Source organism: Peromyscus leucopus, chromosome 9 (genome assembly GCF_004664715.2).
Source record: "Peromyscus leucopus breed LL Stock chromosome 9, UCI_PerLeu_2.1, whole genome shotgun sequence".
NCBI classification, from domain to species: domain Eukaryota; kingdom Metazoa; phylum Chordata; class Mammalia; order Rodentia; family Cricetidae; genus Peromyscus; species Peromyscus leucopus.
This window is the reverse complement of record NC_051070.1, coordinates 93,689,440-93,705,810: the sequence shown is the minus strand read 5'-3', so window position 1 is coordinate 93,705,810 and position 16,371 is coordinate 93,689,440. Positions and strand designations below refer to the sequence as shown.

Genomic DNA, 16,371 nt, shown 5'->3' with positions numbered 1-16,371 from the left:
ATTTCTTACAGATTTTGTTAGTTCTTTTATCTGTTGCTATGACAAAGCACCCAGAGAACAAGGAAGAAGGGTTTGTTATGGCTTATAGCTCCAGAGGGTTCTAGTCCACCGTGGTGGGCAAGCCACGGCTACAGGCAAGGTGGTCGTGGCAGCAGAAGCTGGATGCTGGTCACACTGCATCTACTCAAAAGGTGCCCAAAGACGAGCAAGGGGGGCCAGGCTGTAAAACCCCAGAGCCTGCCCCACTGACACACTTCTTCCACCAAGGCTCCACTCACTAATTGTTCCAGAACCTTTCCAAACAGCACCACCAGATGGGGACCAAGTGTTCAAACACAAATCCATAGGGGACATTTTATATTCAACCACAGCACAGACTGAGAAAGCATTGCCGTGCACGCCAGCTGATTGACATGAAGTTACTGAATCAGCAAGCGGATGAGTGAACACAGAAAGAGCTCGTGCCACTCTGAGGACCTCACCTGTAAGAATGTCGAGACTGGCAGCACTGTTCTTCCCAATTAGAGAATCCTTATTCTAATTACAGAGTGTGTGTGTGAATTCTCCCATAAGGAAGCGGGGCTTTCTAATAACAGGAAGGATCACTCGCCAAGCTCTTGTTATACGGAAGAGGTACTGGGGTGGATACTTACAATATTCCCCAGTCTTAGCTGCAGAGGAGGCCTCAGCACAAGGTCACAGAATTAGTTAAGTGACAGAGTCAGAATCCGCATCCGTACACACTGATCTAAAGCCTGGTTCACAATTGTGGACTAGTGTCTAAACCTTACAACATCAGCCTCTGTGGGAGGTAGTGGGCACTGGTACACGTGACTGCCTCTGAAAGCTGGGGAAAGGCGAAGCCAGTGGGGGCTGCAGAGCCATGATTTGGAAGTGTTAGAGGAGGTGGCCCAACTTCACATGACAAAGGGTGGAGAGACAAAGTGGGACTTACTTCCGTGTGCTTAATGAATGAGCAAGCTTGAGCTAGTTAGTCCGTTCTTGACTTTTAGGTATGTGGGTATAGGAGGATATGTGAGTGTCTTTTGTTTTAAAGCAGTTTCTGCACTGCAGATAATAGAAGTGAGTCAGAGCGATGGTCGTTCCTAGCCATCAGGTAAGATAGAAATAGTCTGAGCAGGTTTTGAGCACTCTCCAGTGTGGTTAATAATGGCACTGGGATCCTTGGTGTCCTTCAAGCTTCCAGCTAATATAGAAAACCACCACTCTTGGTCATTCGGGTGGAAGCCGTCCCTTTCCTTAGTCTTCTGACACTCGTCACTTGCTGCTAGTCCTCTTCCTCGGCCACCTCTGGTCTTCACTCTGGTACACTGATGCATTTTTAACCCAGGATGAGGCAGCTGGAGAAGATCATCAGTACATCCTCCAGTCCCTGACTGAAGAGCCGAGAGCCCGGCTATATAAAGCTGTGACCTGCTTAGAGACAGTGAGGAGGCGTGACTCCCAGGGCAGGGCACTGTGGGAGACCAGCCCCCATACTTATTTACCCCAGGAACTCTTGAGGATTGAGGAATAAGAGACTCAGAAATAGAGAGGAAGAGAAACAGAAAAAACACAGGATAGACTTGGGTGGGCCTGGATCCTTATCTACCAGCCCAGAACTTTATTCCAAAGGTCTATTTATAACAATGCAAAGGGGTGGAGCAAAAGACCTCCCCCTTACTAGTTACAGTCACCTGGTACCCAGGCCTGTGGTCCAGTCAACCTCTTACGCAGTTCTGCTGGGTACAGCCACTATGAACCCTAGTGGGCTCCAACCGGACACGCTCTCTCCTGTGTCAAACCTCTACTTTCTTTCTCCAGATAGAACCAGGTCCTTCATCTTCTCATAGTCAGCCTTTTGATCTTTTCTCTATAGGTGTCTACCATTTACTTGCTTCAAGAACTGTTATATGTGGACTCCTAAAGCCCATATTTTTAAGTCCAAGACCAATCATATGAGGCTTTTATTTTGAGTTGGACATATATGTGGTTTTAAATCATGTTGAATCACTTAAGAAACATGTGCTTCCTCAGAATTCCTCAAAAAAATTAAAAAAAAAAAAAACCTTCAGCAAATGCTGAGCTGTTCCTGATATTCACTCAGATCCTATCTCCTCAAGGAATGGGTGGCCCAGGGCTCCATACCTTCTGTAGACTTACTATCCACGGGGCATGAGATTCCATCAGAATTTTGGCTCACTGGGTCTTCTGTGTTTGTGGTGCTGGCTTCCCAAGCAAGTCAGAGATAAAACAATTCCATCTTAAATAATGTTAAAGTAAGTAGGAAGTCAACCTATATAGTAGTATTAAAGCATCAGTGGCCTGGGCTCTGTCTGCCTCCTCATCCACATACAGTCCTGAAGCTGGGTCTCTAGCAGGGGTGATGTTTATGCCACAACTGAGGGTGGCAGTGAGGGAAGACGAAGGTGTGGGTGACACAAAACTCCATGAGAATCACAGACAGTCCCTGTTTACCCAGCACAAAGATCGAAATACCTCCCAGCGTGTGTCATAGTCAGCAAGGGGTCTGCCGTGCTGGGGATGATTTCCTGAAACTGAGACCTGCTGACACTCAGCCAAGCCTGGTCTGGAAAACCAAGAAGTCCTATTTAGTTTCTGTCACCGTTTCTGAGCCACACTGATGAGTAATTAGTGACATATAAAGTTCTGCTGTTCTCTCTCATTTCCCTGGAATATCCCAGTGTTGGTTTCCTGTGCTCCACAGTCACGACAACGTTGCTGAACTGAACATTCAGTTTTAAATCAATGGAGAGGGCCCCTGCATCTCCCTGCCCCTTTCATTCCTCCCACACATAAAGACTATCTCCTTCCATCACGTTCTTCCTGGCCACTGAGCATGAAAGCGTTTGTTTGTGTTTGTGTTGGGTTGATACCTCTGGGAACCAACGGTGCCTCGCACTGTCCTGGAAAAGGTTCTCTGACACTGGAGCACGCACTTCTCGGGTTCCAGGACCCATTGTTTTAGATTCAGAGCATTCTTGTAGCCCCAGAGGGAGAAAAAATAAGCCATGTTTCCTTGGGAAATGTATGTGTCTGGGCTACTGACAACATGACAATCTTAAACCGGATTTCCAGGCCTCTACAGTTACACTATGCCAGTAACAATATGTGTATTTAGACTCTGGAATCCAAGGGCACACGTGTGAAAATCCTGAACAAAGTGCACTCCATGAGTGTTCTTGGCTCACGGGTTGAGCACTGGGGGCTGTTAGTCAGGCTCCCGCTGTGGGAATCGACTGCAGGCAAGGTTGTGCTCACACGGGGAGACTTGTGCTCTGCTCAACGTATTTCCTACGTTCAGGAGAATGGCTGTGGAGTGGCTGTAAATCCCACAGCAACTGGTAGGGTGGAGCACCACACTTTCAATACACGGAGCAGCAGTGCTCTGTCAGGCAATTAGAAGACAGAGCAAGGATGGCAGCTAAGCATTCATCACCTGCTACTTCCTCCTGTTGATCAGAACAAGCAGCTCTCCATCACCCATGTCTGCAGAGCTGTCTGGTAGCCACTGGGGGGGGGGGGACAGAGAAGACATGAGGCCCCTGCTTCTGAGCCTAACGCCTACTTCATTTCATGAGTGTTTTGCACAATTCAGGATATATATGCTGCTTTTTATCAAAGTAGTCTCCGGAAGTTAAAAAAAAATGATAAATCTCTCAGCAAACACATGTAAATAAAATCGAACACAATTGTTATGAAATCTATTAATGAGAAGAGCAGATGGCAAGGCAGGCTGGAAGAATGACATGAGGGAAATGTAGGTAGGTGGTGGGTAAGTAAGTAGACAGGTGGATGACACATGGTGACAGACACATAGACATTCATGATGAAAGCGAAAAGGAAATGATTGCCAGATTAGATGCAGAGTTCATTGATGTCCCCACAAGGCAATCAAATAGTATTCCTAAGGATTGGTTTTCCTTGGGCAGAAATTCTCTGTGCTTCAACCAGACTTTTGAAGGATTGTTACCAGCTTCCTACAGCCTCTCTAGAGGAAAGGGTGTCTGCCGTGCTGGACAGGGCCCTCTGGTGTGACATCAGCGAGACCCATTTTTCTATCTTGTTTGTTTTCAGTTTGGGATATTAAACACTCGCTTTGTAGATTAAGCCATTATCTGAATGGTTGTGATATGGAGCTAAATGCAAAAACAATCCTGTAGAAGACTTCAGAAGTTCCCAGCTCTTGCATGCTGTGTACAATGCATTTGGCAAATGTTGTGCCTTGTGCACCGGCTTCCTTAGTAGTGGGTTCCCTTGAAGCTCTTCTGGCCTGCCAAAGAGCCAGGTAAGCTAACTAAGCCTGTGTGTGTTCTAACTCTATCTGATATTTTCCAAGCAAATCAGCTTGGTATACGTTTTAGTAAGACGCTAACAGTCATCGCTAGTTTTGACTAAAAGGTCTTTGGGGCTTACCAAAGAAAGAGGTAAGAAGGTGTCAGAGTCCGTTTGGAACTCCAGGCAGTTGTGAGCTGCTACATGTGAGTGCTGGACACAGAACCTCTGTCCCTCAGAAGAGCAAAAAATGCTCTTAGCCGCTGAGCCATTTCTCTAGACCTTGGGCTTGGGGTTTTGCAGCGGTCCCTTTATCAGTAGGCAGAGCCCAAGATGCATCCCGAGGTGGATTTGGTCTCTCATGAAGTTAGCCGTTTATCTGCTCATCTTCTTGCTTGCAGGGCTTTTTCCGCCGAAGTATTCAGAAGAACATGATCTACACTTGCCACCGAGATAAGAACTGTGTTATTAACAAAGTCACCAGGAATCGATGCCAGTACTGCCGTCTGCAGAAGTGCTTTGAAGTGGGAATGTCCAAAGAGTGTAAGTGGAATCTCAAACATGACCCCCCCCCCCTGTTTACCTTATCTACAACATGTTTGCTCAGTTTCTAAGATCAAATCATGAAGAATGTTAACATGTGACATTCAGATGTGGTACTAAAGGCGTGCTGCCCTGGACAGGTATAAACAGAGATGACAAGAAAATAAGATAACCGTGAAGATTTCCTGATCAAGCTTGAATGATAGTTGGTGAAAACTAGGTCATAGGTGTTGTGGCCGCAGGTTCCAGATGGGTTCCTGACCGGGTAGGGCTCCGGAGTCGACTGTCAGAGCAGCCATGCACCCCCTCTATACCCTTGTCCTGACAGTGGGAATAACGGCCTTTGTAGCATGGGGATGCATGAGATGAGAAGTCGGACTACTAGTGCAAGTATGAATTGCCTCTTTGTAGATGGTATAAATTTGTTTTGGTAGGAACATTTGGGCATTGGGGACACTGACATTTTTCTCAAGTTGGATTAGTTTTTATCTTCTAAGCCATTCCTTCCCAACAAAAATAACAAAAATATTTAAATAAAAATAGCTTATTGAGCCATAAACATCTGATAATAGGGAGTTGATTGTCTATGCATTAACGTAAACAGATGTCATAGATACAGATTTTGTTCATTATATTTTCTCCTTGATGCTTTTACACAGAAAAGAATGTGATGGCGTGTAGCTTGGCCAGCAGACCTGAAACAGCATAAGGATGTGTCCCAGGTGAATGGCTTGGGTAGCAGGCAGTAAAAAACCACAGGGATGAGTCACTAGGGAAGGTGCTAGAAGATGCTTTTGTCCTCTAAGAGCATGGGACAAGAAGCCAAGAACCCTAACCAGTCCCTGATTTTACTGTGCAATCAGAAGAGCTGTGCTGTGAACCAAATACTTTTCTTGGAGATTAGATCCGGGAAATCTAGCCCTATGGAGAAGCCTGGACTAAGGAAAGGGAGCCCGGTGGCTAATAGCACAGCTCCAAGGGTGCCTGGCTTCTTCTGCTACCGATGCCAGGAACTGCAATGGCTGCTTCTCAGGAGTCACATGCATGCTTCTTAACACTGCTCCCGTACCTTCCCCTTTCCTCTCTGCTTGGTTTCTACTCTTCGGGATTAAGATTGACACAGTTAATCTTATGCCAGCCATAGTTCTCAGTTCCCTGCGTGTACCTAGGCCCGTCTCAAGACACACAATTCAAAACTCATTCTTAGAACAGACAGGTGTGCTGTTCTTTCCGACGCATGTGAACCAGAAATCGTGTGAGCACAGGAAGTCATCTGCAGGACAGAGTGGGCCCTCTAATGGAAGCAGGTGACAGAAAGCAGGTGACAGCAGCCCTGCACGCAGTGCCAGCCAACCCCATGACCTCTGCCTCCACCTGATTTCATTGTGTTCACCAAGGTACCCATTGTGGCCCTCGGAGCTGACGGCCTGTCCCCAGGAACAAGCATGGGCTAGGCAGCCAGTGTGAAGGGTTGTGTGCACACCACTCCCTCTGGTCAGCTCTGTCTGCAGAGAACAGATCACGTGGCCACTCACTTTCCAGCCACTTGATCTATCCAGACTCCTGAGCAAGTGAGTTACTAGAGAGCAAGAAATGTGGAGCTGTGACGTTGGTGTTCAATTATCTTAGGACTGACCTTTCACCCCTGCCGGGAAAAGCCTGCTGACCTGAATGACCATGTTATTTACATAAGTGACACCAGGAGGGTCACCTGATGTTCTCTTTCTTGGGTTGACACCCATGCCATGTTATTTACCCGGGTGACACTTGGCAGGTCACCTGATGACTCAGTTTTGGTCCTGTCGCCACGGAGGTCACATGCATTTCTGTGGGAGGATGTCAACTCAAACTAAGATTATAAATGAATAAATCAGAGGTGAACTTGGGGAAAATCAGTAGTTTCGTATTTGCTTTGTGTGGGCTGCAGACCCGTTTCCTGCTTGTGTTACTTAAAACCCATATCCGGCATCCCTGTCAAAACTGGCAGCTTAGTTGGCAATTAAAAAAAATAATGTTTATACCCCAGGAAAACTCAGCTTCAACTCTCAAGGAACTTATCACCTTAATTAGATTTAAAAATATAGAAATGGGAAGAAAATGGGATCATTATGTCCAACTACACAAAAATAAATGTTTTTCTTAGAAGGAAAGTGGAAAGGAAATAAGTACTTGGGATACAGAAATTGAGAGTCTAATGGAGTATTTTTAAAGCTGAAACAGAAGAAAGCAGACAAGTATGAGAATTGTAATCAATTATCCTACCCCATACATAATGAAGAGGAGCCCAGGGGTAATAGAAGCTTCTGGAATGTTAGAACTGAAAAGGGATCTTGGGGATTGGTTTCACTTGCTTGACACCTAAGTGCACCAGCACACAGAAGGACCAGCAGGTCACCCCAGCAATCCCTTCCTGTAGAAGGAGAACCAAGTCTCCAGTTCAAGCCTGCCTCTTTTCCTCACCCCATTTCTTGGCAACTTTAATACTCCTGTTCAGTTCCAGCCATGGAGCTTGTGGATTTGTTAGTTACTCGGCAAGATGCTGCCCAGGGGAAGGACCTGAGATATGGCCAGTGTCCTCCAAGAGTGTGGAACAAAAAGCCAGGCCCCTCATCCATAATCCTGTTGTGGGTTGCTAGAGGTCTTAGATTTGGTATGTAGAAAACAGAGTACCAGGAGAGGCTTAAGCCTGATGTCACTGATGTCTTCATCCCATGGCTGAGTGCTGCTGTCACCTTCCTGCTTGGGAAGCTATTCCTTGTGACTGACAAAGATGGTCACCAGCAGCTCCAGGCTTGCCTTCCTGGAGGAGGGAGGGAGTAGTGTCTGTGAGTGGGGGAGGGAGGGAGACAGAGACAGAGACAGAGAGACAGAGAGACAGACCTGAATCATCGTCATGCCAGCACAGTCTAGGCTGGGTCCTGTTGGTCTGACTGAGTCAGACCCCTTTATGAACACATGGCTGTCTGTTGTCACTGGTATATGTCCTATGCCAGTCCCCCAAGCCCAGGACTGAGGTTTACTCTACCCAAGTAAGTGGGCCAAAATCATGAAGAAACTATCCCTTAGCATGTAATAAAAAAAAAAAAAAAGGAGTGAGCGGTGTAGCTCAGTGGAAAAGCCCTTGTCTAGTGTGCCCATGACACTGGATTCATCCCCAGAACTGACATGACATCATGTCTTCTATAGACATCAAACTCCATAGTGCTGATCTCAGACCATCCTTTATTTCTTCATTCTGATTTTCTTTCTTAATTCCTTTTCTTCCTTTCTTTCTTTTTGTTTTTTGAGACCAGGTCTCATGTAGCCCATATCTGCTTTGAACTCACTATATAGCTAAGACCTTTCTTCCTCTGTCTATCTTGAGTGCTAACATGTCACCATGTTAACATGCCTGCTCCTCTTTATTCTTTATGTTTGGTGGGGACCAAAGAAATCTAAGAAGCATGTTACAGTAATAGCTAACTCACTATATATATATATATATATATATATATATATATATATATATATACATCTCCAGATATTGCATTAACTGCTTTTTATTTCCTAGCATAAATTAGTTATGCAAAATGATTAGCTTCATAATAAATTTTTTGACTATATCATATACTTTGCTTATCTTCACACACACACACACACACACACACATACACACACACACACACACACACACACACACACACACACACACACACACTGCATTCTCTTGTCCCTAGTCTCCCGCCCACTGTTCACTTCATCTTCCTACGTGGTCTCCAGGAGAGATGGCTCAGTGTTTGAGAGTAAGAGACCTGTTCTTCCAAGTTCAGTTCCCAGCACCTGTATCAGGGTGGCTCACAAATGCTTAGAACTCTAGCCACAGGTGTTCCAATGCCTTATTCTGGCCTACTTAGGCACCTGTACTCATGAGGGCAAATATACTCTCAGATATACACAGATCATATAATTTTAAAAGTAAAGGATAAATTTTAAGTAGCCTCCATTTTACTTTTATGCCAGAGAAAGAGAGACAGAGACAGACAGACAGAGATGAGAGAGATAAAGGGAAAACGTGTGAAACGTGAGGTTGTGGTCGTTTTCTGAGTCTGGCTTGTTCTGACTAACGTGATAATGTCCATTCATCCATTTTCCTACACATGACATAATTTCATTCTTTATGGCTGAATAAACTCTGTTGTTGTGTAAAACCCCACCTTTTTGTCCAATTATCTGCTCATCTGCAGGTTGGCACCAAGGCTGCTGTGTGTCCCTGTTACTGAGAATCACTCTTCCCACCCCACTGGCCCTCACCACAGCCCCAGGAGACACATTACTTAGAACCCTCCCCTCCTTTTATTCTTTATGGCAACTGAGATTCACAGAAGGTAATCGTTGTGCTCAGGGTAACACAATCGACAAGCAACAGTGCTGGGATTTACATTGTATTTATTTATTTATCTGTGTGTGTGCATGTACATGCATGTGCTTGTACACACACATGCGTGTACACCCATCGTGGCCCATGAGTGGAGGCCAGTGGACAGTCGGTAGGAGTCAAGGCTCTCCTCTGTGGTGTAGGTACCAGGGATCAAACTCAAGCTGTAAGGCTCAGCAGCCAGCACCTTTCCCCCGAACCCTCTCGCTGGCCATAGTAGAAGTAGGTTGATTATAAAGTCTATATTCAAACTGAAATATATACTGCATGCCATAAAAAGCAGCTTTTAAAACTCTGAATTCCTTTTTCTGCCCTGTTTTATTGCCAGCGGTTAATAAAACAATCAGCACACTGCTTGCTCTATATTAGAGATGTATTCCCTAGAATACCGTGTGAAAATTTAATTCTGATAGATCAAATTTGATTTTAAATGTGTAAAGGGATTTGCTAGTAAAAAGTACTCCTCCATAGTCCACTGAAGCACTGGAGTTGTCTCTACAGCTTTCTCGTGGTAAATGCTGGAGGGTCTTGTATTTTCTGAGGGGTTGACAGGCTGAGAGAGGCCTCTTTGCAGTCGTCTGCCAGAGCACAGAATTTGAGAGTGCTAATGGTGAGTGGGAAGAATCGATTTTAGCAGCCATTCCAAGAGTTTATGGAGACTCAGAGAAGAAGCCATCGAAGCAAGGGGATGCCAAGCTGCAGGAAGAGCTCCCGAGGGGCTGGCTCAGCGGCCGTGCCTTAAATAAAAGCAAGAAATACAGAAAAACAGAATACACACCAGGGTCCTTCCCCATCCTCAGCACCACTGTAAAAATTGCCAGCCTGGGCTACTTAGTTAGCTATTAATATATAGTGACTGCTGGGCTAGCTTGGGATACTGTGTGAGACCCTGTCCCAAGAGAGACAGTGAGTGAAGGACGAGTGTAAAGAGAAGTCAGACAAGCTTCAGCTATGGAAAAGCAGCTAATTGTCCACCATGGTGACAGATTCAACAGGACACTGCCCTTGCCATGGCCACAGAACAAGCTGGACTGCTAGGTTGCTTACGTAAGTCCAAGTGAGTAGTTCAGAGCTTTAAGCCAAAGCTTTTATTTTTATTTGTACTTATTTATTTATTTTTAGGGAAAACACTTCACAGTCCAGGTCCTTTACTTCTTGTTGTACGTTAGGTCACGAATTCATGTGGAATGGGCTCCGGCCGCTCGGGCTCCTTCCTGTCAGTCCTCACAAACTGTGCTTCTCTGGGTGGAGTGGGCTGGCGCTTCAACTGAACCCAGGTGCCCTTCTCTTTGGCTTCCTTTTTTCGTCTGATCATTTTCTTCCCTCACTTCAGGAAGTTGTCTCAGCCCTTAGGGTACTTGACATGCTCAATCTGCACATTAATTCTTTTGGCAAGAATCTTGTCCTTAACTTGCTTGTTCACAGTGATGCCCACGGCATGCTGGGTGACATTGTAGACTCTTCGTTTTTTGCCATGGTAACACTTTTGGGACATTCCTTTTTGAACAGGGACCATTCCCTTGATGTCTACAACTCCTCAAAGGCCCAGAGAACATGAGCGAGTGCCCTCCTCTTAACCTGTGTTTGTAACTTTGGCAGTTACTGGAAGATGGCTGCCGCAGCTGGGCAAAGCTTTTATTTTTTACAGTCTGCACCTTTTAAGAACTTAAAATTTGTCTATGTAGGCCATGACATCTTAGGAACTGTCAAGATGGAACCGTGTAGCTGAGGGAAGTGCCAGCCAGGGGTTCTGGTTGTCATCCACCTGCACCCACGTACTGTGAAAGGCCCGCTACTCTGAGTGGCCAGCCCAGGGCTCTCCTGCGCTATGCACCGCCACTCTGTCACCTCAGCTTGCGCGCCTTCCCACAGACCAGGCTCCAGCCATGCTGGCCTATGCTGCACTGTAAACGTGAGCCTCTGTTGGCCTCATTCATCCTCCTACTGAACTCCAGCCTCTCCTTGTACCTTTCTTCTTGGAAGACCCATCCCATACCTTCCCATAGTGCTTTACACACACCTCTACAACCCACATTATTACTGCATTTCTGTGCAAGACTCCCACTTTGTTTATAAACTCTGGAAAAATCGCTTCTCTGCCTCTTGGCTACAAGTGAAGCTCAGATACATCCAGAATATAATTTTCCCCTATTTCCATCTCTTAGCTCCTTTCTACTCACCAAACTTCTTCCCAGAGAGTCTCTCTCCTTCCTTCATGCCTTTGTGTATGTGTGGTTGACCACTGCACCTCTGCCTTTAATTAGGGTGGCTTGCATGAGCATGGGGGAGGGTTATTGACTTGAATAAGGGCAGCTTACCAGAGGCCAACCACCATTAAGGGCCTGTAGTTCCTTAGGGAAGGGTGGCGACCTTATGAGCCCTTCCCCCATGAGTGATGGCGTGTTGATGGGCCAGGCTTGTACAGAGCTTTTGCAGGTAGCCATTGCTGCTGGGGCACGGTGAGCCCCCTGGTGTAAACGCGTGTCCAGTCTAGAAGACAGCCAGCTCTCCCAGCACCCCACCCCAACCCCCCAGCTCTGCATTCTTCCCATCCCTCTTCTTCAGTGTTTGCTGAACCCGGAGCGGGTGGTGGTGATGTATTTTGGGCTGAGCACTGATGAGTCACTTTTTCTCAGCACTTTGGGCAGTTTTTAAAGATAACCTTGAGCACCTCTCTGGCTTGACTTGCTGTAAAGTTGTCCAACACAAAAGATCTCTGGGTGGGTATCTGTTCGGTCAGCATTCACTTACCTGTTAGGGCCCAGAATGGAGCCGGAGTGTGTACACACAGCTCAGCACGACTTTAGAACTGATCCTTCTAATCCTGAGCAGATGACAGTTCCTATGACCAGTTTCTTCCTCCAGTGTCTCGTTAAACAGAGAAAAGGTGTTGAGCAGAGCAGGCCCCTTGCAGAACTTACTCTTCCCAGCTGGGGCGCCTCAGGTGGGGAGGTGTGGGCTGCAGGGATCGCCTGCACCAAACCTCCACAAACTGTTCACTGACAGGAAAGGGGACCGTCAGCACTGGGCTCAGGAGGTTGTGAGGAAAACCAAGGAAGAATCATGCACAACTATGACTTTTATGCTGAGGTTGGGGGTCAGTAGTGGGCTGAGTCGCTCCAGCCCATAGCCAAGTGTCCATGGTCTTTTCACTCAGAGACCCCCATCTCATACCAACAACACAGACTTTCAGAGGGTCTCCAACCTGTTACATTTCTGCTTTTCTTACTTCAAACTATAGGCTGCAGATTGAGGGAGACTACCTTTTTGGATGGCGTTCTGAGGTAATGTTTAAGTGGCCTATGCTTTGGAGTAGGGGCTAAACATCTTTGATTTTGTTCACACACACACACACACACATACACACACATAGACACACACACACATAGACACACACACTCACACTCACACTCACACACACACACTCACACACACACACACACGCACACACACACACACACACTGTTTAGTGTCTATGTCACACGTCACTGTGATTTTTTGGTGTTTTTTTCTTTTCATTCTGTGGCAGTTTCATGAGTGAATTTATAGAAAGAACAACTGAATAATCTTCAAATTTGAGTCCCTAAACACTCATTGAGGCCTTCGCATTTGAGGTATGTTGACCTTAAAAACACCCCCTTACAAAGTCTCTAAATTCTGAGGTACATGTGCAATATGACCACTCCCAGGGCAGGTTTACCTCGGACAACACCCCTGTCCTGACCCTGTGCTGATTCACCCCCAGCACGATCACCATGAATGGACTACAGACTCCCCTCGAGTGCTCACTGGCTCCCCTGCCGGCTTGTCCAGGCCTAATGACAGGGAAATCCCATGGTAAGTTTCCCTGTGTACTCAGGAGTTTCCATAACAATCATCATCTGGGCGGGTGATGTCTTTCTAATTTTAGTTTATTTCCTCATTCATCCCTCGTTGCCACCCAGCTTATAACTGCTTTTGCAGATTTTCTACTCTGCAGAGATGAGCCAGTAGTAACCCTCACCTTTTGCTCCATGGCCTGTTGATCCCCCTCACACCCCAAAAGCAAGTGAGAAGCTGGGAGATGAATGCCTACCTATGACAGTCCAGGAAGTAAAACTGCACCTTCTATCTGGGCCCTGGTCTTATGACTACACGCTAGGGCTGAAGGACGTTCCTTCAGTTTTACCGACCGTTCTCACCACCGCCTTCTCTCCCGAGAGAGGGCACTTGGTTCAGCCTCCCCTTAGAGGCCAGGCATTCCTATCACACAGCAGGCCAGAGCAGGAAAAGGTGAAAGGGCTTTGCATGGTTCCGAACAGGCAGCTTTTGGCCGCCCTCCTGCCCCAGCCAGTAGCGGAGCAAGCTGCCCTGCCCTGAGGACTCCCCTGCCACCTTGCAGGGCCATGCAGACCACAAGTGTGGGGACTATGCATTTAATGCTGTGCTTCGCAACACAGTAGGTGCTGAACCCAGCTGGTCTCTTGCTGTTGGGGGGGGGAGGTGACAGCTTCATGCCACTGCCTAGCTGTCTGTGGCTGTGACCAACAACCAGCATGAAGCATTGCAGGAGGGGAGTGGGAGCCTTTCTTCAGGTTTTTGTAGTGACACTGGGTACGTGGGCAGCCCAAAATGTTGTGCTAAAGTGCCCACAGCAAAGCTCCTGAGCCCCATTTCTAAAGGGAATGCCTGCCTTCCCTCCTTCTGCCCGCTGAAGGGCAGATGGCTCATTTGCCTGGAGTTGCCTACATGTATAACCAAATAACGGGACAGTATCTGAGGGTCCTAGAACCCAGCTCCAGGGATCTCTTCCTGGGTCAGTTAGCATGACGGGGGATCATCAGAATCTCTCGGGTAGTGGAGGCGGAACCGTGGTCCCTTCCACCACGCCCCTCTCTCGGCTCTACCGGCACCTTCCTCTCCCTCAGCAGGAACTTGTGGCTTACCAGTATCTCCTTTGTCCCAACCACATCCTGCCCACACTTGGTCCTCCTTTTCAGGACAGCTACGTGAGACACCAGCAGCAGCGGAGGGCATGAGTGCAGCCTGGGGCTGAGTAAGGTCACGGAGTCCCTTATCTGAGTCCCAGCCTCCTGGGACTGTGGGTCGCCCCGGGTAGGACAAAGGACAGGGAGATGGACTCTGTGCTCTGAGGCCCGGAGGCCTGCCTGCCGCTATTACTTCTCTCTTTGCTATAGCCAAGTACTTGACAGGAAGCAACTCAGTGGAGGAAGGAATTATTCTGGTGGAGGGTAGGCTCCATCACGGCAGGAAAGCCAACTGAAGGGAGCAGCCCTCGCCTGGGATGGTGGGAGGGTGAGGCTGACGCTCACATCTGAGCAGATCAGAAAGCAGCAGCTTGGATACTGGCATTCAGCCGCCTTTCTCTTTCCCCCCTTCAAAGCGAGTATGGAACTCCGGTCAGAGGATGGTACTGCCCACCTGCACCTTAGACAAACCCCTCTAGGAACACTTTCCTGCAAATGCAGGGGTGTGCCTCTGAAATGATTCTGCCCCAGTCAGGGCGAGAGGCAAGCTGACAGTCACACTTCCGAGCCACACTGGCGGTTTCTAATGCCCAGGATTCCTCCAGCCGCGCTCCTCTTCCCCGGTGATGCAGTTTCTGACATGCTCTTCTGTATCCCGTCTACCTGTGGGGTTTAGTTCCCCAAATCACCAGGTGACCACTGGGGCATTTCTCCAACCACAGTCCATGCACACGAGACAACAATAACTTAAGGACCGTGAACTTGCCCGGAAGAGCTTCAGGTCCCACAGTGAGTACTTCCCAGTGCAGGACTCATGTCAGCGTCCAGTTTCAGCAATGCCAGGACATCCTTAATTAATAAGTCTCTACTCTCTCCTGATCTCACCAACACACACGGAGGAGGGCAGTGAAACCCAGCTGAGACTAGTTGGATCGACTTCAGAGGCCTGCAGACTTTCTTAAGTGCCAGAGAATAAATATTTTAGGCTTGGCAGAACCCTCGGAGTCCCTTGTGACCCGAGTGTGGCTTTCTTCCAATAAAACTTTATTTACAAAAATAGGCTGTTGATCTGAAGAAACTGTTTTTTTTCTATTTATGGCAAATGATATTACTTTCCTCTTTGTGGTGGCGCTGCATATGCTTCCTCTGCATTTTATTTAAGCAACAAGTAAATAAAATCAATTAAAAACAGAACCCTAAGTGTGGCTCTGTGAAATGCCGTGAAGATGGTGCTTCGAGGATTAGTATTTGAGACGTCCTGGTTTCTATATTGAAACAGCCTGGGGCTGGAGGCTGTAGTTCTGCAGTTGCTGAAATTTTCTCACAGGGCCACCTCTGTCTTGCAGAGCCTTCTTCAGCTCCAGAGCAATTCACAGCTGGAGAATAGGCAGGGGCCTTGCATGGTATTTGTGTATTCATTTGTGTGTGTTCATGTATACATGCACATGTGTGTCTGGGCACATGTACAGGTGTCCATGAATGTGGAGGTTGATGTCTTCCTCAATTGCTCGCCATCTTTTGTTTGAGATAAGATCCATCGCTGCAGGGTGGTGGTGGCACACACCTTTAATCCCAGCACTCAGGAGGCAGAGCCAGGCAGATCTCTGTGAGTTCAAGGCCAGCCTTGTCTACAGAGCCAGATCCAGGACAGGCACAAAAACAAAAACAAAAACAAACAAAAAAAATCACTGAACTTGGAGCTTGCAATTTGACTAGACAAACTGGTGAGCTCCAGGGTCACCCCTGTCGCCACCTCCCCAGCATTGGGATTACATCCATGTGGCACTGTCACCTGTTAGGTGAGTGCTAGGGATCAAATTCAGTTCCCTGTATATACACAGCAATCCGTTATCCTCTGAGCCATCTCGGGCCCAGGTTGGATCCTCAGGATTTGGATTTGGTCCCATGCTAACATAAGCAGGGGCTATGAGTGGGTGCACATGTTGAGGGACATTGAGCATCAGGTGAGTTGATGATGGAATTGGGACCTGTGAAGGACATCCAGTTGCCTTGTGCCTCTAACTCCCCAAGAGCAACCAGGCAGAGCTGTGTCATACAGTGGGCACTTGGGCAGCCTGGATTCCGGCCCCTGCCCACCACCCAGCTCTCTGTAACTTTGGCAGATTCCTTAATGTCTTGGGCCCTGGGCCT

General features: G+C 47.4%; 1 protein-coding gene across 2 annotated transcripts in view; it reads left to right on the top strand.

Annotated features, from left to right (window-relative positions):
• Rarb (retinoic acid receptor beta) overlaps positions 1–16,371 on the top strand; it is a 648,871-nt gene that overhangs the window by 562,995 nt on the left and 69,505 nt on the right. For both annotated transcript variants that reach the window (XM_028875672.1, XM_028875673.2), the window contains one exon: positions 4,698–4,839. In XM_028875672.1, coding sequence (XP_028731505.1) covers positions 4,698–4,839 — 142 coding nt within the window. The remainder of the gene's footprint in view (positions 1–4,697; positions 4,840–16,371) is intronic.